This window comes from Nicotiana tomentosiformis, chromosome 8, assembly GCF_000390325.3.
Source record: "Nicotiana tomentosiformis chromosome 8, ASM39032v3, whole genome shotgun sequence".
Classification (NCBI taxonomy): domain Eukaryota; kingdom Viridiplantae; phylum Streptophyta; class Magnoliopsida; order Solanales; family Solanaceae; genus Nicotiana; species Nicotiana tomentosiformis.
In genome coordinates this window covers 122,090,402-122,115,116 of record NC_090819.1, presented here as the reverse complement: position 1 = coordinate 122,115,116, position 24,715 = coordinate 122,090,402, and the positions used below count along the sequence as shown (strand labels likewise).

Sequence of the window (24,715 nt, the reverse complement as noted above, 5' to 3'; positions counted from 1 at the left end):
ATCTCGAACAAGCCAATACCAATGCCGAGCAAGCCAAGTGATGCTCCAAAGATGCATTGCACGCGTGTTCCGGCCTCTGAACGGCTCGAAACTAACCAAAAATGACTCAAGTACATCAAATAATGCTAAAGCAACCAATCCTGATCGAAAAAGATCAAATCTTGAATCAAAAGCCCAAAATCGACCAAAAGCTCAACCCTAGGCCGCACCTCGGAACCCGACAAAATTTACAAAATCCAACAACCCATTCAATTACGAGTCCAACTATACTAGTTTCACTCAAATCCGACTCCAATTCAATGTTCAAAACTCAATAATTCACATTATGAAACTTTAGGCCAAAACCCCCAATTTTCTCTTTAAAATTCACAATCCAATTACCCAAAACGAAGATGGATTAATGAAATATAACCAAAACCGAGTAGAGAACACTTACTCCAATTCATATGGTGAGCATTGCTTCAAGAATCGCCTTAATCCGAGCTCCAAAGCTCCCAAAATGAAGAAAGAACCAAAACCCTCGATAATATAGCTCCTGCCCAGCGATTCTGCATTTTCGGATAATTCGTCGCATCTGCGACCACTGTTTTTGCGGTAAAACTTCGCTTCTGCAAAAAAACAGCCTGACCTAGCAATCCCTCGCACCCGCGGTCTTTAAGTTGTTTCTGCGCAATTGAACCGCATCTGCGGCTGCGATCCTCATGCCCAGCTCCCCTTCATGCTTTTGCGACTCCTCTGTCGCTTCTACGACCATCGCACCTGCGCAAACCAGCTGCAAGTGCGATTACACCAGAACCAGCAGCTTAGCAAAAATCCAAAAATGCAATGAAATGATCCGAAACTCATCCGAAACTCACCTGAGCCCCTCGGGACCCCGTTCGAACATGCCAACAAGTTTCATAACACAATACGGACCTACTCGAGGACTCAAAACACACATAACAATATCAACACGATGAATCACACCTCAACTCGAAATCAATGAACTTTCAAACTTCAAACTTCCACAACCGATGTTGAAACCTATCAAATCACGTCCGATTAACCTCAAATTTTACACACAAGTCACATTCGACATTACGGACCTTCTCCAACTTCTGGAATCGTAATTTGACCCACATATCAAAAAGTCCACTCCGGGTCAAACTTTCTAAAATTTCAACTTTCTCCATTTCGAGTCAAATTCAAGCACGGACCTCCAAATCATAATCCGGACGCGCTCCTAAGTCCAAAATCACTCAACGGAGCTAACAGAACCATAAAAATTCTAATCCGAGGTTAAATGCTAAAAATTCAAACTTGGTCAACTCTTTTAAATTTAAAGCTCTTTAGTTGATAATTATTCTTCCAAATCAGTCCCGAATAACCTGAAAATCAAAATCGATGATTCACACAAGTCAAAATACATCATACGGAGATACTCACGCCCTAAACTACTGAGCGAAGTGCAAATGCTCAAAACGACCGGTCGGGTCATTACATCCTCCCCCACGTAAATATACGTTCGTCCTCGAACGTGTCCAGAGTTGTTCTCAAAGCCATCAAACTCCCATATAACCTTACCATGTACATACCCAGGGGTGATCCCAAGTCATCCTATCCCATACAGGTCTGATAACACAACATAACTGAAATTTCTCAATTCAACATAGACCACAAGCCTTAGAATCCAATTTACAACATCCGGAATTTCTTATAAGATCTGAATCTCGCAACCTACACCCTGTATAAGTTTGAACAAGCTGTACTAAGCCGCAACCATAACCTAATATACAATCGCATGATATATCACATAACACAGATACTTGTAGCAATGATTTCTAATCACAGTAGCTGCTCAAAACAACCCAATGCCGGTAATAAACCTCATATCAAACAAGACTCCATTCTAAAACCTCTATACACTGCCGATGATGAAAGAAACACGCAAAACTCAAAACCATTCATAAGATCAACCAGTCATGAAACTCCCTCTCCTTCGACAAGAACTATAGCAAATTTCTAAGTTGACTTTCGATATTATCCTTCCAACCATGCTGTAATCAATTCCGATAGTATCCATTCTAGGTCCAATGACCTCATCTCATCCAACACGACTACTCTAGTGACATGACACACCCATACAATCTAAAGCCACAACCCGTGCAATCTGTACACCAATAAGCAACATTCCAAATGTACTCAATCATGGAAAAAATGACTCAGACTGGAGAACTGTCCCACAAGCTCAACAAGTACCACCACAACGCAATGCTAAGAACCTATCACACACCGTAGAACCAAAACACACGAATCTAACACAAGGGATCATATCTCAACATAACTCTGCTACAATGCGTGACCCCATCCAAACACTGATCCATATGAAATACCTCAGCCACCATGCTCAAAATCAATAACCACGTGCAATCCGACATCAAGTACTCAAAGTGCATTACCATAACCATGGAGAAGCAGATCCCACAATGCCACACAAAACCCGAAAGAACATAACCCATACACCATCAACCATGCAATACCCAATTACTCATCTCGCTCAAATTTCGCTATAAAGCCCAAATAGAACCGCACCAGGTGTGCTTATAACCAATGGATCACAACTCCTCGTAGCATAGAAGAGTAACTCACAGTTCATTTCATAACATGAATAAGTTCAACAACAACCGAATGGTACATCCCTCAATAATAGCGGTATGGAGCCAACCAATCCGGCTCGGTGTAGAATATACATCCTAATTGGTCCTACCAATGGACCCCCAAATCAACTCTGGAAACCCACAAATAGATAAATAACCCTCCAAAAGCCCACAATGACTGAATCATAACACATACTATCATCTGGCTAGCTTCGGCCATGACTTCACAGTTCACAACCATGAGACAAGCTGCTCTTGAGAACTCTCAGTCTCCAAATCCATAGAATACATGAATCACCATATCTGATCCCAAATCCACTGCTAGAATGTCTAACACGTCTCTCATACATGATCATCCCATGAGAAATACTTCTAAAATTCTTCCGTGCCACATAGCAAAATTTGAATATCAGCAGTCGATCAACCAGGAGAGTGTCGCAGTATTAGTGAAGTATCCATAAATCAAAACACATTGCCCCTTCTGATATGTATACTCTCATCAAGCCATACTAAATAGTAATATCATTCACCTAGTCATCTGAAACCATCTATGATGCCTAAGAATTCAGGATCTTCCTTTCAAAACCGAATCGTGACCTTGCACATACAAATCTCAATCCTACACAACACACCGCATATGCCATGCTATCATATGAAAAATACGAGAACTTAATAGTTCACTCCGAGTCACAAGCAACTACATACTCAATTAACTAAGGACCTTCCATTTGATTTCATCCAGGAGAAATTTACTATACACCACATGCTCCTCGCGCCAGCAGGAAATATACTCCTCGAACTGGGGTAAAAGCCATTGAGAACTCTTTGAAGCCTATTAGCACATAACCAAGCTATCAGAACCAAATATCTCTAACTCAACCCAGCCACGCAGGTCGCCAAACCCTAAGAGCATTGCCACGAAACACATGTGGAGACTAGCCACATCATAAGCACCCAAAGAACCGATTATATCCATTATTTTGCTGATCCAACCTACTACCACGCTGTCCTATTTCTCCAAGTCCCTTCCAAATTGCCTTAAAATTAATACTTCTCCTTGCTGGAACACCACGATCCTTAACCAAATTTCACCACACAAGAGACCCTAGTATAAAACCACAACTCCCTAAGGCCCATAAGCCGCTGACTTCCCTCTTAAGCTCCCCAAAGCACCACAACCGCGACACCTACTCTAAAGAGACCTTATGTGAACCTAAAATTATTTTCTTCACCTTCTTGATGTTGAAATGCATAATCCACAGTGGTATAAAAATGCCACAAGTCTCGACACCATCCAATGTAACTCTCAGTTTCTAGCCATATACAAATCTTGAAAATTCCAAATCGCTACATATAAATCTTGAATCCATTAGAACCATTCTCGAGAGTCATCCACTCTACTCAAATCTCAATTAAACTAGCCAAACAAACCGAACGACCTGTGCCCCATTAGCACACCAACACTCAAGGGAGTAACCCACAGTCCTAAGCAACAGAGCAAATTCCTACTCCATGTACACTACATCCTTCACGAATAACCACTCAATTATTTTATGATTCCCATATACTCATAGAGTGTAATACAACCTGTATCTAGAAATTTCTTTACCCGAGTCATTCTCGATCTTGACCTCTGCAAGTCATAACTAATTCACCAGTGTACCCCGAACCAAAACCAATACAACACATAACCGTGTAATCAACTCATCGATAGTAGACTCCCCCACTTGGCTCAAAGCCATAGATTAAAACTCACAATGCCCATACTCTATTACTGCCATAATACCGCAGCGATATTTAACTAAATCCTTCATCTGCTCATCTAACACAAACCATCGAGTACCTTAAATTATCTACAAATCTCGCGTTCATCCTCGTGATAGTTAAGCCAACTTCCACAAGCGATCCGAACTCAAATTGCAACATATATCATTCACTGGTAAAAGAGAACTCTCTACAAAATATCATAGGGATCACACAACCTCAGGACACCTCGCAGGAGACCACCCACCTACTTTGCCTGACATCTCCCTATACCCTTCCACAGTCACGACTACTATGCAATCATTTAATCTTCATGAGTCTGAACTCATAGCATGACATGAAAAATCTACTTCACTCCTCAACTAAACAACATGAGAGGTCCTTCAACACACCCAAAACTCGAGGCCATACATCAAATCAAGACAGAAATTAAACACCCAATAGTCCTTGCTACATCTAAAGTAAACTCTTCTCGTCACATTCGAACAATCTGAACACATCTCGCAGTCTCATCATACTCACCACATAGTCATCCAATCACAAATTCCACTAATAGGGGCACCGATAGACCTATAAGTCCCGAAATCACGTGCTCACACAATCAAAATCTCCGTGCTCAAGCTTCCGTCAAAACCCGGCCTCAAGTCCTCCAGAATGGCCCATCATCATCACTCGAAAATCACATCTCGCACCTTAACCATGGAATCATAAGCTATCGGCGCACAGCTGATACCGAGCGCTCATGTGCGCATGCGAATACGTGGAAGGAATTCAAACAGTTACACTTCAAGTTGAATCAATGCCGTATGATAAGGAAAGAAAGATGGGAAGTATATCTTAAATGTCATGTAGTCTCTCGAAGATAGGTATGCACGTCATCATACTGATCCGCAAGACTCTACTAGACACTTGCTCATGACTTGTAGAACCTATGAACCTAGAGCTCTGATACCAACTTGTCACGACCCAAAATCCAACAAGTTGTGATGGCACCTAACCAACCCCGCTAGGTAAGCCAATTAACAATTATCCAATTCTAATGATATTTAATAAGACAGTTAATTGAAAGAGGACATTTGACTCTTATACATTTCCCAATGACTGGTAGTACAAATCATGAGTTTCTAAGAATAGAGTTTACAAAGCTGAAATGAAGTAAATACATCATCTGTTTGATAAAAATATTAACAGAGTTTTATAGATCTAAGGCTACCATGAACAAGAGGCAGCTACAACCGGGACACAGGTACATCTTCAAATTCAGCTCCCATCGAACATAGCAACATCAGCAGCCAACATCTACACACAAGGTGCAGAAGTGTAGTATGAGTACAACCGACCCATATACTCAGTAAGTAACAAACCTAACCTTAGGTTGAAAGTAGTGATGAGCTAACACGAAGGTCGGGTCTAACACCAATATTGTACAACAGTTCATAACAGCATAGTACAAGTAATAAAAGAGGTATCTTAGAAATAAAATGCTCAGTTCATTTACAGTTCTAGAAAATAGGCATTTATTTTCAAGTATCTCAGTGAAAACCCAAATCTTTTACCGAAAATGCCAAAATACGAGTAAATTTGAAAACAATGATTTTTCCCAAAACTACTTTCAATAATAAGTAAGATGTTTCATTTTCAGATAGCATGAGGAAAGTACGTCTCTATGCCTATATGTCAAGATACGGGTAAAATCATAAATGTCACCAAAAACGGGTAGCAGAAGGAAATGCATCTCTATGCATGTATCTCAAGTACGCATGTCAATGCATCTCAATGATGAGCTTATGTACTCACACAATCAGAGTACTCAATCTCACTGTCTCGGACTCCCTCTCACTATTCTCAATGCTCAGCACACTCAATCACTCAGCACTGTACAATACCTGCGGCGACGTGTAGCCCGATCCACATATGACCATAAGGCCCATTGCGGCTTGCAACCCGATCCACATATATATAGTCGACTGCGATCACTGGGGGTGTGCAGACTCTGGAGGGGCTCCTACTGACCAAGCGCTATAATCCGCACGGATAACTCACGTGTTGCATGGACAACTCACGTGCCATAAAAATAATATGTGGATCCGCACGAACAACTCACGTGTTATAGTATCAATATCTAGATCCGCATAGACAACTCATGCGTTGCGCGGACAACTCACGTGCTATAGTAACAATATCCTCACAAAAAGGCCCCCGGCCTCACTCAATCATCAATCTCTCCAGTCTCACTCACGGGCTCACAATGTCATGAAACTATCCCGACAACTATGATTTGATGTATCAATAAATAACAACTAAGAGTGAGATATGACATGAATGCATGAATATGACTGAATATGAAATATCAATGAAATCAGTGAAATGACAGCAAGAAACGACCGCTATGGGTCCTAGCAGTATCGTCATAAAGCCTAAACATGATATCTAGCATGATTGACAGCTCAATTACTTTATCACATGGTGAAAATACGGACATCAACAAAGTAGGATCACTATACAGTGCCATAGAAGAAACAGAATCCCAATTCACATGGTGCATGCCCACACGCCCGTCACCTAGCATGTGCGTCACCTCAATACCGATCACATAACATGTATTACGGGGTTTCATACACTCAGCACTAAGTTTAGAAGAGTTACTTACCCCGAACAAGCCAATACCAATGCCGAACAAGCCAACTGATGCTCCAAAGATGCCATCACGTGCCTTCCGACCTCCAAACGACTCGAAACTAACCAAAATGACTCAAGTATATCAACAAATGCTAAAGGAACCTATCCCGATCGAAAAGGATCAAATCTTGAATCAAAAGCCCAAAATCGGCCAAAAGTCCAACCTGGGCCCGCACCTCGAAACCCGACAAAATTTACAAAATCCAACAACCCATTCAATTACGAGTCCAACCATACTAGTTTCACTCAAATCCGACTCCGATTCGATGTTCGAAACTCAAAAATTCACATTATGAAACTTTAGGCCAAAACCACCAATTTTCTCTTTAAAATTCACAATCCAATTACCAAAAATGAATATAGATTAATAAAATATAACCAAAACCGAGTAGAGAACACTTACCCCAATTCATATGGTGAAAATTGCATCAAGAATCACCACAATCCGAGCTCCATAGCTCCCAAAATGAAGAAATAACCAAAACCCTCGATAATATAGCTTTTGCCCAGCGATTCCATATTTATGGACAATTCGTCACATGTGCGACCACCGCTTTTGCGGTAAAACTTCGCTTCTACGAAAATAGCTTGACCCAGCAATCCCTCGCAGCTGCGGTCTTTAAGCCGCTTCTGCGATCGCGCTTCTGTGCAGTTGAACCGCTTCTGCGGTTGCGTAGGTGCGTCCAAGCACCCACACCTGCGATCCTCATGCCCAGTTCCCCTTCACACTTCTGCGACTCCTCTGTTGCTTATGTGACCATCGCAACTATGCAAACCAGCCACATGTGCGATCACACCAGAACCAACAGCTTAGCAAAAATCCAAAAATGCAATGAAATGATATGAACCTCGCCCGAAACTCACCCGAGCCCCTCGGGACCCCGTCTGAACAGGCCAACAAATTCTATAACACAATACGGACCTACTCAAGGCCTAAAAACACACATAACAACATCAAAACGATGAATCACACCTCAACTCGATATCAATGAACTTTGAAACTTCAAACTTTCACAACCGATGCCAAAACCTATTAAATCACGTCCGATTGACCTCAAATTTTGCACACAAGTCACATTCGACATTACGGACCTGATCCAACTTCCAGAATCAGAATCTGACCCCGATATTAAAAAGTCCACTCACGGTCAAACTTTTCAAAATTTCAACTTTTGGCATTTCGAGTCAAATTCAACCACGGACCTCCAAATCACACTCCGGACGCCCTCCTATGTCCAAAATTACCCAACGTAGCTAACAGAACCATCAAATTTCCAATCCGAGGTCAAATGATAAAAATTCGGTCAACTCTTTCAAATTTAAAGCTCCCTAGTTGAGAATCATTCTTCCAAATCAGTCCCGAATAACCTGAAAACCAAAACCGACCATTCACATAAGTCAATATACATCATATGGAGCTACTCACGCCTGTAAACTATTGAGCGAAGTGCAAATGCTCAAAATGACCGGTCGGATCATTACAATTCCGTACCATAACGCCTGCCCTTGATGATGTCGAGGTCGTGATTCGGGATCGGTCCCTAGCCTTAATTAACTTCAAAGAACGGTATCAGGTAGTTAAGTTCGGCCAACAGAAGGCCGTGATATCTGTGACCGACCGAATATCACGGCGGAGATCTCGGCACATATCGATAAGAGATCGGCAATCAGTTAATTAGAGGATTTTTTTTTACCTTTTATAGAGTTGTACCTAATGTAGCACTCTCCCACTATATAAAGAGGGTCTGATTACTTGTAAAGGGTATGGTAACATGCATTCCAAAGTAATACATTATTATTCTCTTTAAGATCTTATTCTTCTGTGTCTTGATACCAATCGAAGTGCATTCGGCTCGAGGGTGGTTGACCTTACAAGGCTATAATTGTCCAATTCGTGTGGTTTGCGTTTACTTTATCATTATTTATTCCAATTGCAATCTAATTTATCATTTTGTGTCAAGTTAATTCATGTATCCTTAAAACCACTTACAAATTCAATTGTTATCCAATTTTGAGGGTAAACGATTTGGCGCCCACCGTGGGGCTAAGGATAATAATGGTTATTTGATACAAATCTCCATAACACACACTAATTTACACTTGTTCTTTGAAGTGTCTCTGATTTTAGGTTAAAACTCAAAATGTCGAACTCTCAATCAGCACCCCTACATGTTGACAATGAGTCTGGTCATCACGATGAAAATAACAGCATAGCGCCCGGTGACGAGGTACCGCCCATTGATCCCATCAAAATTCTGGTCGCACACCCAATTGACACTAATTTACATGTGGCTATCAACACAAAACTGCCTACCAATCCTGAGAATAGCATCTGTGGTGGAACCCGATAGAAAACTACGGGTGATCAGTCTACGGGTGATCTTCAAAATGTGGCAGGCTCAACAGGTGGCGATAGCTCAGTTACGGAACCAAAGCCGCGCACCGAGCAGAATTAAACCCGATCTGTCTTGAAAACTCACCCGCAGGGATGAACCGATCGCAGAGAAGTCGAATGAAAGCGAATCAGGGACTAACCCCGAGATCATAAAGATGCTCGAGGAACTGACCAAACGGGTAGAATCAGGGGAGAAGAAAATCGAAGGTAATGACAAAAATGTGGAAACCTACAATTCCAGGGTCGACCAAATCTTAGGAGCACCACCGATATTGAAAGGCCATGATTCCAAGAAGTTCATCCAAATACCTTTTCCTCCAAGCGCAGCTCCAAAGCCGATCCCTAAGAAGTTCTGCATGCCTGAGATTCCTAAGTACAACGGAACGACCGACCCAAATGAGCATATAACCTCCTACACATGTTCCATCAAAGGAAACGACTTGGAGAATGATGATATCGAGTATGTCTTGTTGAAGAAGTTCGGAGAGACATTGTCAAATGGAGCCATGATATGGTACCATAACCTACCTCCTAATTCTAATGACTTATTTGCTATGCTTGCATATTCCTTCGTAAAAGCACATGCCAAAGCTATCAAGGTCGAGACCAGGAAGTCAGACCTCTTCAAAGTAAAACATAGGGATAATGAAATACTCAGAGAGTTTGTGTCCTAATTTCATATAGAGAGAATGGATTTACCCCCGGTTGCGAACGATTGGGCCGTTCAAGCTTTCACCCATGGACTCAATGTTCGAAGATCGGTAGCTTCACAATAATATAAACAAAAATTGATAGAATATCCAGCTGTTACTTGGGCCGACGTGTATAACCGGTATCAATCGAAAATTAGAGTCGAAGATGATCAACTTAGGACCCCTTCAGGGTCTGTTTATCCCGTCAAAGCCGTTGATAGAGTCAAGAGAGACATTGATCATGAACCGAGATCAAGCATGGATCGCTATAAACCGTACAATGGGGATCAACGAGGTAACGGATCCGTGAGAAACCCCATAAGAAGTGAAAGGAGAAGTGATCGAGGTCAAAGTAACTGGGGACTCATGGGCAAGAACGGTTTTGACGGGCCTAAGGACACACCGAGTTTATCAGAATACAACTTTAATGTCGATGTTGCCGCCATTGAATCAGCTATCGGACGCATCAAGGACACAAAATGGCTTCGACCTCTACAATACAATCCAACCCAAAGGGATCCTAACCAGATATATAAATATCATGAAACTCATGGCCACATAACGGAGGACTATTCAACAACGGGCATCTTCGAGAACTCATGAGCGACCGAGCCAAGAACCATTTTAGGAATAGGGATTCTATCAAATAGACCAAATAGGAAGAACCTCAACACATCATTAACATGATCATTGGTGGGGTTGATGTCCCTCAGGGGCAGATGTTGAAACGCACCAAAATATCCGTCACGAGGGAAAAACAGACTCGAGATTACATATGTAACGACCCGGCCAGTCGTTTTGATAGTATTAGCTCTAAACCCATATTTAATGCTCCCTATATTTCATTTTGTGGTTACGTAACTTGTCGGGAGGATTTGTTTTTGGTTTCGTAGTAAAATGGGACACATAATCCCGAAACTGGAAGATTAAGCCGTAGGAATCGATCGTAGTTTGAATTATGTAAAGACGACTCTGGAATGGCATTTTGATGGTTGATATAGCTCCATAGGGTGAATTTGTTCTTAGGAGCGTGTTCGGGTATTGAATTGGAGGTCCGTATGTCATTTTAGCGTCAATTAGCGAAAGTTCAAAAATTTGTTGATTTTTGAAAATTTTGACTGGGAGTGAACTTTTTGATATCGGGGTCGGATTCAGATTCTGGAAGTTTGAGTAGGTCCGTAATGTCAATTATGACTTGTGTGCAAAATCTGAGGTTAATGGGACTTGATTTGATAGTTTCGACGTTGGATGTAGAAGTTTGAAGTTTTAAAGTTCATTAGGCTTGAATCGATGCGTAATTCATCTTTATAGCACTATTTGATGTGATCTAAAGGCACAACTAAGTCCGTATAATGTTTTAGGACATGTTGGTAAGTTTGGTTGAGGTCCCAGGGGCCTCGGGTGGATTCCGTATGGTTAACGAATCAAATTTGGACTTGTGAGAATGGCCGAGGGAACCAACTCTGGTGTAATCATACCTGCGCAAGATTGACCGCAGGTGCGAGCCCGCAGAAGCGAGCAAGTGGGCGCAGATGCGGGGCTTGGGGAAATGGACAGTGGTCACAGATGCGACGTGAAGGCCATAGAAGCAGAGTCACTTATGCGGAAGAGTGATCGCAGAAGCGGATGAGTGCGTGGGAGGCCTTTCCGCATAAGCAGACGAGTTTGCGCAGATGCGCACACGCAGAAGCTGTCTATGAACCGCAGAAGCAGAAATGGGGGAGGAAGCTGGGCTCGCAAAAGCGGCTGGGAGCCCGTAGAAGTCGCTGGGAGCCTGCAGAAGTGAGTACGCAGGAGCGGATGAGGAGACCGCAGGTGCGAGGGTAACCGCAGAAGCAGATAAGTTGTCGCTTCTGTGATGTCACAAATGCGGCTAAGTTTTCGCAGAAGCAAAAAACCTGGGCAGACTATATTAAATCAATGGTTAGTGATTTTTATCATTTTTGACATTTTGAGCTCGGGTCTTGGCGATTTTAGAAAGCATTTTCTAGGGATTTCTTGATTTCCCATTGATTTCCCACCTAGATTGTACGTGTTTAAGGTAGAAGTTGGGAGTTTGAGGCTAGGGATTTGGAGAGTTTAATTTGGAGATTTGAGTGGCGACTTGGTGTCGGATTTTGGTAATTTTGTTATGGGTGAACTCGATATCGAATGGGTGTTCGATATCGTTGTGGTGTACTCATACTACACTTCTGCACATATTTTTGTGCAGATCCAGGTTCTTCCTACCAGGCTAGATACTAGTGAGCTTGACTGTACGTGGAGACTTCAAGGTATATCTGCCAGCGTCCGCAGACCTCAGAGTACCCCTCTATCCTTATTATGGTGTCTTCCCTTATTCTCTTTAGACTTTGATGTATAAAGACACTTACTACTTTCTCTTAGAAGCTTGTTACTTATCTCTACCGGGTTTTTGCAGTTGTAATTATTAAATCGCAGTTTCTATTTATATATCATGTGTTGAGATTGGAGTTCAGTTTATTATTGAGTTATTCCGAAAATTGTTAGGCTTACCTAGTCTTAGAGACTAGGTGCCATCACGACATCCTACGGAGGGAAATTGGGGTCGTGACAAGTTGGTATCAGAGCATTAGGTTCATAGGTGTTATGAGTCACAAGCAGGTTTAGTAGAGTCTGGCAGATCGATACGGAGACATCCGTACTTATATTCGGGAGGCTATGGAACAGTTAGGAAAAGCTTCACTTCTTTGATTCCTTATCGTGCGAGATTTTGACTTCGGATTCTAAATTTTTGTCTTTATATTCTCTCACAGATGGTGAGAACACGTACAACTGGATCAGATAACCAGACACTTGCACCCCCTACTAGAGCCGCGAGAAGCCGGGGCCGGGGTAGAGGTCGGGGAAGTCCACGTGATGCAGCCAGAGTACCTGCATGAGCTGCTACAGAGGAGCCACCAGTAGCTCCAGTTGGAGGGCAAGCACCTGAGACGCCTGTCACTGCACCTGCCCTCCAGGAGACTCTAGCCCAGTTTCTGAGCATGTTCAGCACTTTGGCTAAGGCAAGATTGATACCACTTACTCCTGACACATCTCAGGCCGGGGGAGGAGCATAGACTCCTGCCGCCGGTACCCTAGATCAGCGGGTTCAGGTCGACCAGGTTCCAGAGATCATACCGATACAGCCAGTAGCCCCAGTTCAGCCCGAGGTTAGGGCAACAGCTTTTGAGGCGGAGCAGCTCAGGCTCGAGAGGTGCAAGAAGTACCACACTCCTACTTTCAGTGTACTGGCGTCAGAGGATGCCTAGGGTTTTCTTGAGGAGTGCCACCGTATCCTCTGTACTATGGGTGTTGCGGAGACTAGTGGGGTTTCTTTCACTACGTTCCAGCTTAGAGAAGCGGCCTATCAGTGGTGGCGTGCATACGAGTTGGATAGTCCGATTGAGGCAACTTCACTCAATTGGACTCAGTTCTCAGATATGTTCTTGAGGGAGTATGTTCCCTAGAATCTCAAAGATGCTTGGCGCGTAGAGTTTGAGCAGTTGCGCCAGGGTACTACGACCATGTTAGAGTATGCGGTCCGATTCAGTGATTTGTCTAGGCATGCACCAGCCTTGGTTGCTACTATTCGAGAGCAGTTTTTTCAGTTTATTGAGGTGCTCAACCCCAGCATCAGATTGAGCATGAACCGAGAGTTGGAGATGGATATTGCGTATCAGCAGGTAATGGGGATTGCTAGGAGGTTAAAGGGCATGCTGACTCGGGATAGAGAAGAGAAAGAGGCTAAGAGGTCTCGAGAGTCTGGAACTTATAGTGGTACTCGTGCCCCAGCTGCATATCATCAGGGCAAGGGTTATATGGGTCGCCCTATTCATTCAGCACTTCCAGCCACCAGCGGTGCTCCGACCACTACTAGGCCCTAGAATCCTTATTATGCACCGCTAGTGTCTAGTGTGCCTCCTGTACGTGGTGCTTTCAGTGGTCAGTCCAGTCGATCAAGCCTGAGCCAGTCGCAGCAGCCACATCCTCAGAGAGCTTATTTTGAGTATGGTGACACTCGTCATGTGGTGAGAAATTGCGCCAGATTTAGGAGGGGCGCACCTCCATAGATTTCTCAAGCACCGCATGTTTCACCAGGTCCTCAGTCTATGGTTACGGCACCAGCTACCACCCCACCAGCACAACCAGCTAGAGGTGGAGGTCGAAGTGGTAGAGGTCACCCTAGAGGGGGAGGCCAGGCCAGCTATTATGCCCTTCCTGCTAGAACAGAGGCAGTTGCATCAGATTCTGTTATCACACGTATTGTTCCGGTCTGCCATAGAGATGCATCAGTCTTATTTGATTCAGGCTCCACTTATTCCTATGTGTCATCTTATTTTGCCTCGTATTTGGGTGTATCCCTCAATTCTCTGAGTTCACTTGTTTATGTATCCACACCCGTGGGTGATTCTATTATTGTTGACCGTGTGTATCGGTCGTGTTTGATTGTTCATAGTGGATTTGAGACTAGAGCCGATTTATTATTGCTTAGTATGGTGGATTTTGATGTCATTTGGGCATGGACTAGTTGTCGCCCTATCATGCTAACCTTGATTGTCATTCTAAGACGGTGACGTTGGCTATGCTAGGTCTACTGTGGCTGTAGTGGAGAGGTACCTTAGATCATGTTCCTAGCAGGATTGTCTTATTTCTTAAAGCTCGGCGAATGGTTGAGAAGGGGTGTGATATGTATCTGTCCTATGTAAGGGATGTTAGTGTTGGTACTCCTACCGTCGAGTCTGTTCCGATAGTGAGGGACTATTCAGATGTATTCCCGACGGATCTTCCAGGCATGCCACCCGACAGAGATATTGACTTTGCCATTGATTTGTTACCGGGCACTCAGCCCATTTCTATTCCACCTTATTGGATGGCCTCATGAGAGTTGAAAGAATTAAAGGAACATTTGCAAGAGTTGCTCGATAAGGGATTCATTCGGCCCAGTGTGTCACCTTGGGGTGCTCCTATCTTGTTTGTGAAGAAGAATGATGGTTCTATGCGAATGTGTATCGATTATCGCCAGTTGGAACAAGGTTACAGTGAAAAACATGTATCCATTGCCACTTATTGATGACCCATTTGAGCATGTTACCATTCCCTTTACTAGTAATCAGACCCCTCTTTATATAGTAGGAGAGTCCTATATTAGGTACAACTCTATAAAAGGTAAAAGAATCCTCTAATTAACTAATTGCCGATCTCTTATCGATATGTGCCGAGAACTCCGCCGTGATATTCAATCGGTCACGGATATCATGCCCTTCTGTTGGACGAACTTGACTACCTAACAACGTTCTTCGGAGTTAATCGAGGCTAGGTACCGATCCCAAATCACAACCCCGGCATCTTAGAGGGCGAGCGTTATGGTACAGACTCCAAATACATGATATATCTACCTCGATCTAAGCTCACATATTACTATACCTCGAGCTTGCCTTATCATGTTAGAGACTGGGATGTACTATGGGACTGGTTCTACCCGTATACATATAGTCCCCTCATTTCTCAAAATATGAGTTGACGAGAAACGACATGAGATTCCCAGTTCTTTCTTCGAGATGTCGTATCAGAAAGGACAAGAACGCGAAATGTCTCATCAGTCATGTCAATATGGCATTAAATTCCTGTCAGCCATAGGTCGGCTACCCCTGAACACGAAGCGTCGCCGAGTTCCTATAAATACCATCTCCTTTGTTCATTTTTACTTTATGTCAAGCCTTCTGCCCTCGACCTTTCATGATTTGTGCATTCCTCTAGTATTTTTTCCTCCGTTACTCATGGTCTTTTGCAAAAAATTTCACCCATCTTCTTCTCAAGCTAACAAGACTAATTCTTCAATCTTCCTTTCTTACTTTATGTTTTCCAGATTTCCCTCTATTTTTGCTTTCTAGAAGAAAATGGCAAAGACTTCCAAAACTATCCCCTAGAAAGAGAACCCTTCTACTTTGCGGCCGGCCACTGGGACCGAGGCGACCGCTCCAAGCGTAACAACTGATGAACCAGTGGCCGAACCTCCATTGAAAATGTTCGTCCCCTGGGGTTGTGCAGTAAATAATGATTTCAAAGTAGAAAAAACATCCTCCGTCCTGGGTTGGTGCGAAGACTTCTCGAGATACATATGTTCGATTACCGAGGAGATCCTCCCTATAGTTCGGATAGATTGCAACTAGGACAACAAAACTGTAGTGGTCCCTGACCCCGAGGAGGCCATCACCACCAATGTCGAGGGATACCTGAGTATTTATACTTATCCCTTCATATTGGGACCGATGGACCCGGTCATCATAGATTTCTGCAAGAGGTACGAGGTTTGCCTCGGCCAGATCCATCCTTCAATGTGGAGGATCGTAATCCTCCTCCAATTTTTTGTGAGAAAAATTGATGGTTGACGGTTCACCGTGGATCACCTACTTCGGCTGTACAGTCCCCGACTATTCTGAGGGGGGCTGATAAAGCTTGTGTGTCGGGCCAGCAAAGCCCCATTCTCTAGCATCGATGAGGACCGAGACCGAGGCTGGCAAGGCCGTTTTGTTCGAGTGAGGAGTTCGGACCTAATTCCGGTGAAATGTATGCCATTCCCTGAGAAGTGGAATAAAAAACGTAAGTGGATCTTTCCTTTGAATGTTTATTTTACGTTTACTTTCCTTTCTCTTATTGATGTTTGTGGTAGTACAGCCATTGCCCGGGTTCCAAGTGTTGTCCCCCGACTCAAGGAGTGGGTTAAGGGTATCGTTTCCCAGATGCCTTACTCCGAGCGTTCGTGGCACAAACTCTCTAAGGGTCGTTGGGAGGCCCGTTCCCATGGTAAGATCATTTTTCTGACCAGGTTGTGTTAGGCCTCTCTTTTTACTATCAAGTTCTTACTCCCTTTGTTTCCTTTCTCAGGTTTGCCTAAGGATGTCGAGCTTAGACTTCAGTTGGTGAGGACAACTTGCCCGTCGAGTCTCCTTCTCCGGGTCATGCCAGAGATAAGAAGAGGAGGAGGGCTCCGAGCTCCCCGATGTTACACCTCACAGTATTACATTGATGTTACACTCCGTAGTATTACGACGATGTTACACCCCGTAGTATTGTACGTTGGATGTGTCGTAAGATAATTGACATCAGTTCAAGGACAAGATTATTTTGAGGTAATAAGTATTTATGCTATCTATAACAGGTGATAATTAAGTACCATGAAGGTTAGAAGGTAAGCGAATCGAAGAAAATGAGTTTTGTCAAAGTTTGACAATTTGGGATAAAATACGGTCCAAGCTATAATATCCTGTATTTATGGACTAGTGCCATACAAGGTACCACATGACCATGATAGTAAGGTGTATAAAGTGTGTTAAAAGTGATTAGTATTTTAAGTAATTTGAGATAATTCTTAATTATGTGAATAATTGGTTAATTATTGATTTTTAGTGGGAGGTTAACAAGGTAATTGATTTTGGTGGATAAGCTTAAAGGGACATCACCCTCAACGTGGCAGCAAGGGGACTTAAGACTCAATGACTCTTTGGTGTATATAATTAGGTAGCATATTTAGAGATTTTTGGAAAACATAATCCCCAAAATTAGGGCCCACAAACCTCAAAGATAAGAGATTTTCATACATCATTTAAGAGGGATGTGCATGTTGGTTGAGTAACGGATGAAGCCTCCAAAATAATTCATATGAAGCTTCTTAATACTATAGCAATGTAAGATTTGCGATTCTAAGGAAGTACGGTGCAATCTTTCCAAAGAATATCATATGGATTTTTTCCTATTTCAATCTCGTTGTTATGTGTTTCGTCGCGATTGGCTTGTGTTAGAGGGATTGTCAAGAGAATCGGCTCAGGTATGTTAAGGCTATCCCTTCTTTCCTTTTGGCATGATCCATATGATACAAACGAAACGAGCAAACGCACAACTTTCATAAATGTCTCTATTCGTAGAAGCACTAGGGGTGCCTATGTTCTTGAATTCTCATGTGTCTTATTATTATATCTTCTGTTCATAGGTCTCAGAAAAATGTGTAATTGATAAAGTTTATCCGAAGACATATTGATCTTATGACATTCTGAGAAATCTTATTAACTTATTTCTTATGCATTTCATTCATTTATACATTTACATTGACCCATGACTAGATGGCATTATATACGCGTATATTATATGTATATGGGATATGAGAAAAGGTTACGGCATTATATACGCACCATCACCTGATCAGCTGGTATACGTTGATGATTTTGCCCACAGTGGCCGAGATGATATGATGGGATGCCCTCAAAGGCTTGATGATGTTATGTACGCATATACATATGCATGACATGACATTTATATGCACGTGGATGACATTATAAATGTTTCAGGATTCACAAAGTTGTTTAAACTTACATGTGGAATTCTTTACTCCGTGTTTCTTTTATGTCTTTTATGTATTAATTTCCATGCCTTACATACTCAGTACTTTATCTGTACTAACATCCCTTTTTCTTGGGGACGTTGCGTTTCATGCTCGCAGGTGCCGATAGACAAGTTGAGAATCCTCCAAGTAGGCTATCAACTCAATAGAAGGTGCTGGTGCACTCCATTTGCTCTGGAGTTGCCTATTTGGTCAGTATGATTTGGACATGTATTGATTGGTATGGCGGGCCCCTGTCTCAACCTTTATGACATTTATGTACTCTTAGAGGCTTGTAGACAGATGCCATATGTATAAGTCGGTACATCATGTTGGGTCGTCCTAAGTCGAGTATTCCCTGATATTTTATTCTAGATATCTCACGACAACCTTTCCGGCTCATTTACCTATGATAGTATGATACGGCTGATACGTTATGTTGGTACTCGGTTGACTAAGGTACAGGGTGCCCGTCGCGGCCCATCAGTTTGGGTCATGACACCCGAGCTCAGTGAAAATGAAACCGAGGAGGAGGCTGGTTTGCAAGTCAGAAGAAAACTCTAGCTCCCGAATACTTGACTCGGACTCCCTCTACCGGCCCAGGGACGAGTCCGAGGAAAATGAAATTTTAGTGTTCCGAGAGCCATCGATCCCTGAAGAACGGGCATCAACCGAAGGGGGGACGATAGAGGCCAATCCCTCCCAAACTCAAGAGGCGGCTGCAACAGTGAGGGTCGAGAACCCTCAAGATGCTGATTTTGCTCCACCCGGTGTCATCGATATAACGGGATCGCTTTCGTTCACGGACTCGATGTTCGGTAAAGCTCAGGCGACGAAGAAACAGTCAAATGAGGGGGTCCAAGGAGCGAACAATCCCCTCAAAAGCTTTTTTTATGGCATAGATTCTACTGCCCCAAGTGCCATAAAATCTATGCCCCAATAGATTCAACCGAATCCCTGCCCCAAGTGCCAATCCCGGTCAGAAGTGGTCGATCATTATCTCCATTCCAGAGGACGCCCGGGTCCTTTTCACACCCATTGGAGTAGCTAGTTACCTTCGGTGCCTGGTGACTGAAGAAGACCAGGCAAAGATGAACGAGGTGGAATCTCCATGCTTTTTCAATGAAGCACAGCAGGCGCTGAATCGGGTAAGGTGTTACCAAACCTTTTCATTTTCCAGCTTTGGTTACTTAATGAACTTAATATTTCTCCTTGTATTCGTAGGCCTCGGTGCTTCACCATGAGACCTTCCTCTGATACCGAGAAGAGCTGGGTCTCTTCGAGGCCGAAGCCTAAGAGCTTATTGAGAAGAGAAATATATACAAACTTCTTAGTGAGCAACGCGAGATAGAGTCTAAGAGTCTACGGGCCGAGTTGGACGCGGCTCAAAAAGAAAATGCCAACGTAGTGGAAAAGGTAAAAGACTTTGAGTTTAGTGATGATGAACTAGACTAGGTGACTAACGATCCGAACCCGCAAGTCCAACAGAAGCTTAACCGGATTGACCAGCTTCGGGCAGAGATGGAAGTGATAAAGGTCGAGGCCAAAGAATGGAAAAGCAAAATGGACTGCTTGGCCTCAAAAAAGGAAACTTCCCGAGAGCAACTGGCTTCGTCAGAGGCTCAACTTCGAATGATGAGGGAGAAGAGTGAGGCACAGTCCCAGAGAGCCGAGAAGCTCCAATCTGAACTAGGCTCGGTTGTTGCAGATCGGGAGGCCCTATCCAAGGAACTTAAAGCGGCCAAGTCGGTGGTTGAAGTAACCAAAGTCGATGCCGACGAGATGGTGGCCCAGTATAGAGCTGAGGCGGCACGGGACCGCTTGAAAGACATTGTTGAATATGAGAAGTGTCAGTCACAAAGCGAGGCCCTCGAGGAGATTCACGCTCGGGGTTTTGTCCTGTCGGCCGAGATCGAAACCGCTAAGGTGCTCGAGGCCGAGGCCAAGAAGTTATCTTACCCCGAGGAAGAAGAAAAAAAAGACTCTGAGGGTTCCGGTGGATCCAGGGTGTAGAAGACCAGGCTATTTAGACGCCACTGTAGATGTTTTTGCTTTTTAGTTTTTTGTACTTGTGTACTTTTGTACTTTTTGTCAAGGCCGTTTGAACTTTGTAAAGACTTTATGTATATATAATACAAGGCTTCCTTTTCCCTTCGACAATTTCTGAGTTTTGTTTTCCTTTTCTTTAATCTTTATGTTTGCAAATATCAAAATGCCTTAGCATGAACTCGTTAGGTCATGTTTGGAGGTTCGAACAGGCCTTGCCTTTGATATTATTTTGTCTAAGAAATCGTGGGGGTTTGGTATGACCATAACCTTTCCCCATAGTACTTATAATGTTTTAGATTATAGTTTGCCGAGGGTAGCCTTTAGAACTGGTTTAGGAATTTTTCAAGACCTTGTTTTTTATTACGGGTCACGAACATCTTCGAGCTGTTTTAATATGGCCATAGCCTTTTTAGTTCGGGTTTTTCCCAGTGGGCTTGTCACCTCGAGTTATCCGGGCATGCCTAAGATAACAGTCCCCGAATAGAGATGGTCGTAGACTTTAAGGTTCGGGTGTTGCCTAATAGGCCTTGTGCCCCGGGCTCCCTTAGCCCAAGCCGTCCGAGTTCTTTTTGGACGGCAGTCCCCGATTGGGAGTGATCATTTGAACTCAGATAAAGGAGGCCCTTGTGCTCGATACCTTTAGGGGATCGAATGTAGAAAATTTCTTAAGAGGAAAAAAAAGGAATTTTTAAGGGACAAGATATTTATCCGCAAGGTAGGGACGTCTTTTTATTCTTGTGCATAATAGTTACACATGTGTACAAGCTTTGTGCTAGGGATCGAGCAGTCTATGTGCATGGTTCATTTGATCGTTTGTCCCTTACAGTAAATCCTATCAATCTAGCCGAGACTATTCAATCATAAAGTTTCTTTCCTTGCTAAAATCGTTATCCGAGGGTAAAGCCCCCCAGTGTTCGGGGTCGATCGTAGAGAGGCCTCGAATATTATTGTCATGATCTTTGATACCGGTTCGTAACCTGTCTTCAATTCTAAGTTAGCACGATTTAATGTTGCCTCGTTGAAAACCTTACTGGAAAACCCATTTGGGACAAAACCGGTTCAAGGGAAAAAGAGTGCAACGCGTGCTTTCAAGCCTAAAAATTGTATCATTCCTTGTTTGTTACCTGCAAATGTTAGTTCAAAATAAAAGAAATGAATGGGACTGTATCTTATCAGCAATATCGTTTCAAGTGAGATATATTATAATTGTTCGGTAGTTGCTCGTCGTTCATTGCTCCGAGTTTGTAGGACCCCTTTCCAGTGATCTCTATAATTTGATACGGACCTTCCCAGTTCATCCTCAACTTTCCTTCGTTTGGGTTTCAGGTCTTTAGTGTAACCTTCCTTAGTATCAAGTTTCTGACATTGAAGTGTCGAAGGTTGGCCTTTCGATTATAATATTTCTCGATCCGCTACTTTTGGGTGGCCATCCGGACAAGGGCAGCTTCGCGCCTTTCATCTAATAGATCCAGGCTTGTATTCATGGCCTCGTCGTTTGATTCCTTGGTTGCATATTGGAACCAGAAACTTGGTTCTCTAACTTTGAGCGGTATTAGAGCTTCGGCACCGTAAACTAGTAAGAACGGAGTAGCCCCGGTACTGGAGTTCAAGGTCGTATGGTATGCCCATAAGACTTCGGGGAGGATTTCCTTCCATTTTACTTTGACGTCAATTAACCTACTTTTGAGGTTCTGGAGTATGGTTTTGTTGGTCGATTTTGCTTGTCTGTTCCCACTAGGATGATAGAGCATTGATAGGATCCTTTTGATCTTGTGGTCTTCGAGAAACTTGCTTAGTTTGCTGCCGATGAATTGTTTCCCGTTGTCGCACACGATCTCGGACGACATTCAGAATTGGCATATGATGTGGTCCCAAATGAAGTCGATGACCTCCTTCTCCCTGACCTTCTCATATGTCTGGGCTTCCACCCACTTAGAAAAATAGTCAATCATAAACAATATAAATTGAGCCTTACCGGGTGCCCATGGAAGGGGACCAACCATGTCCATTCCCCACTACATGAATGGCCATGGTAATAGAACCGAATGCAGTAGATACCCAGGTTGATGAATCATCAAAGCATGGCTTTGACATTCATTACATTTTTGTATGAACTCCTTCGCGTCCTTTTCCATATCGATCCAGTAGTAGCCAACTCAGGTTACTTTTTGAACCAATGATTCGGTGCCTGAATGATTTCCACAGGTGCCTTCTTGGATTTCCCTCAGAATGTACTCGGTGTCTCCCAGTCCTAGACATATCGCGAGCGGGCCATCGAATATTCTTCTGAATAGTGTTCTGTCTTCAGACAAAGTAAACTGGGCTGCCATCGTACACAAGGTGCTCGATTCTTTTGGATCCGAGGGTAGTTTTTGGGTTTTCAAATATTCTATATATTTGTTTATCCAGTCTCAAGTTAGGCTCGTTGAGTTGATCTCGTCATGGCCTTCTTCCACTACCGATCTCATAAGTTGTACGACTGCCCCCGAGTTGAACTCGTCATCCTCGACCGATGATCCTAAGTTAGAAAGGGCATCGACCTCACTGTTTTGATCTCGAGCTATGTGTTGCAAAGTCCATTCTTTGAACCAATGTAATATTACCTGCAACTTATCCAGGTACCTTTTCATTTGTTCTTATCTGACCTTGAATGTCCCATTAACTTGGTTCACCACGAGGAGGGAGTCGCACTTGGCTTTGATCACCTTTGCCCCCAAGCTTTTGGCTAATTCGAGACTTGCAATCATATTCTCATATTCGGACTCATTGTTAGTCAATTTCACAGTCCTAATAGATTGTCTAACTACATTTCTTGTTGGTGGCTTCAATACGATGCCAAGTCCGGACCCTTTTGTGTTCGACGCCTCCGTAAAGAGGGTCCAGATCCCCGAAGATGTCCCTGAGTTCACCAACAACTCTATTTCGACCTCGGGTATTAGGGCCGGCGTAAAGTCGGCCACGAAGTCTGCCAATATTTGAGATTTAATGGCAGTCCAAGGTAGATATTCAATATAGTACCCTCTGATCTCCACGGCCCATTTGTCCAATCGTCCCGAGAGCTCGAGTCTATGCATTATATATGGGTAAGTAGCCACAACACATATAGGATGACATTGAAAATATGGTTTTAGCTTCCTAGAGGCGCTTAGCAAAGCAAGCGCCAATTTTTCTAGGTGAGGATACTTAGTTTCGGCCTCACCTAGAGTCCTGCTAACATAGTAAATTGGAAATTGTGTACCTTGCTCTTCCCAGACTAGGACTCCACTTACCGCTATCTCCGATACTGCCAAGTACAGGTATAGTTGTTCATCTGTCTTCATCGTGTGAAGCAGTTATGGGCTCAATAGATACCGCTTGACTACCTCCAAGGCCCGTTGGCACTCCAGGGTCCATAAGAATTTATAAATCTTCTTTAATAGTGAGAAGAATCAATGGCTCTTATCGTAGGACCTCGAGATGAATCACCCCAGGGCGGCTATACGTCCGGTTAATCTTTGCATGGCCTTCACGTTGTCCAAAAATGTGATATCTTTGATCACTTTGATCTTGTCGGGGTTGATCTCGATTCCCCGGTTGGATACCATGAATCCGAGGAATTTACCTGACCCAACTCCAAACGCGCATTTCTCTGGGTTTAGCTTCATATTGTATTTCTCCAATATGCTGAAGGTTTCCTGCAAATGTTTTAAATGGTCCTCTACTCGCAAGGACTTAACCAACATATTGTCAATGTAAACCTCTATTGATTTTCCTATTTGTTCCTCGAACATCCGGTTTACTAGGCGTTGGTAAGTGGAACCGGCGTTTTCTAACCCGAATGGCATCACGTTATAGCAGTATGTTCCATATTTAGTGATGAAGGAGATTTTTTCCTGATCACCCGGGTTCATCCATATTTGGTTGTACCCGGAGTAGGTATCAAGAAAACTGAGGATCTCGTGGCCGGCCGTGGCATCGATCATGCGATAGATGTTCAGCAAAGAGAAAGAGTCCTGGGGACAAACCTTATTCAAATCCTTATAGTCCACACACATTCTTGTTTTATCCCTTTTTTTAGGGACTACCACTATGTTTGCTAGCCAATACGAGCATTTAACCTCCCGAATGGACCCTATTTTAAGGAGTC

At 43.3% G+C, this 24,715-nt stretch overlaps 1 protein-coding gene across 1 annotated transcript; it reads left to right on the top strand.

The window, feature by feature from the left end:
• Positions 1-20,061: 20,061 nt before the first annotated feature.
• On the top strand, positions 20,062-20,553 carry LOC138898072 (MAR-binding filament-like protein 1-1). The gene has a single exon (XM_070184107.1). It carries the CDS (start codon positions 20,062-20,064, stop codon positions 20,551-20,553), a length of 492 nt encoding a protein of 163 aa, XP_070040208.1.
• Positions 20,554-24,715: the final 4,162 nt, after the last annotated feature.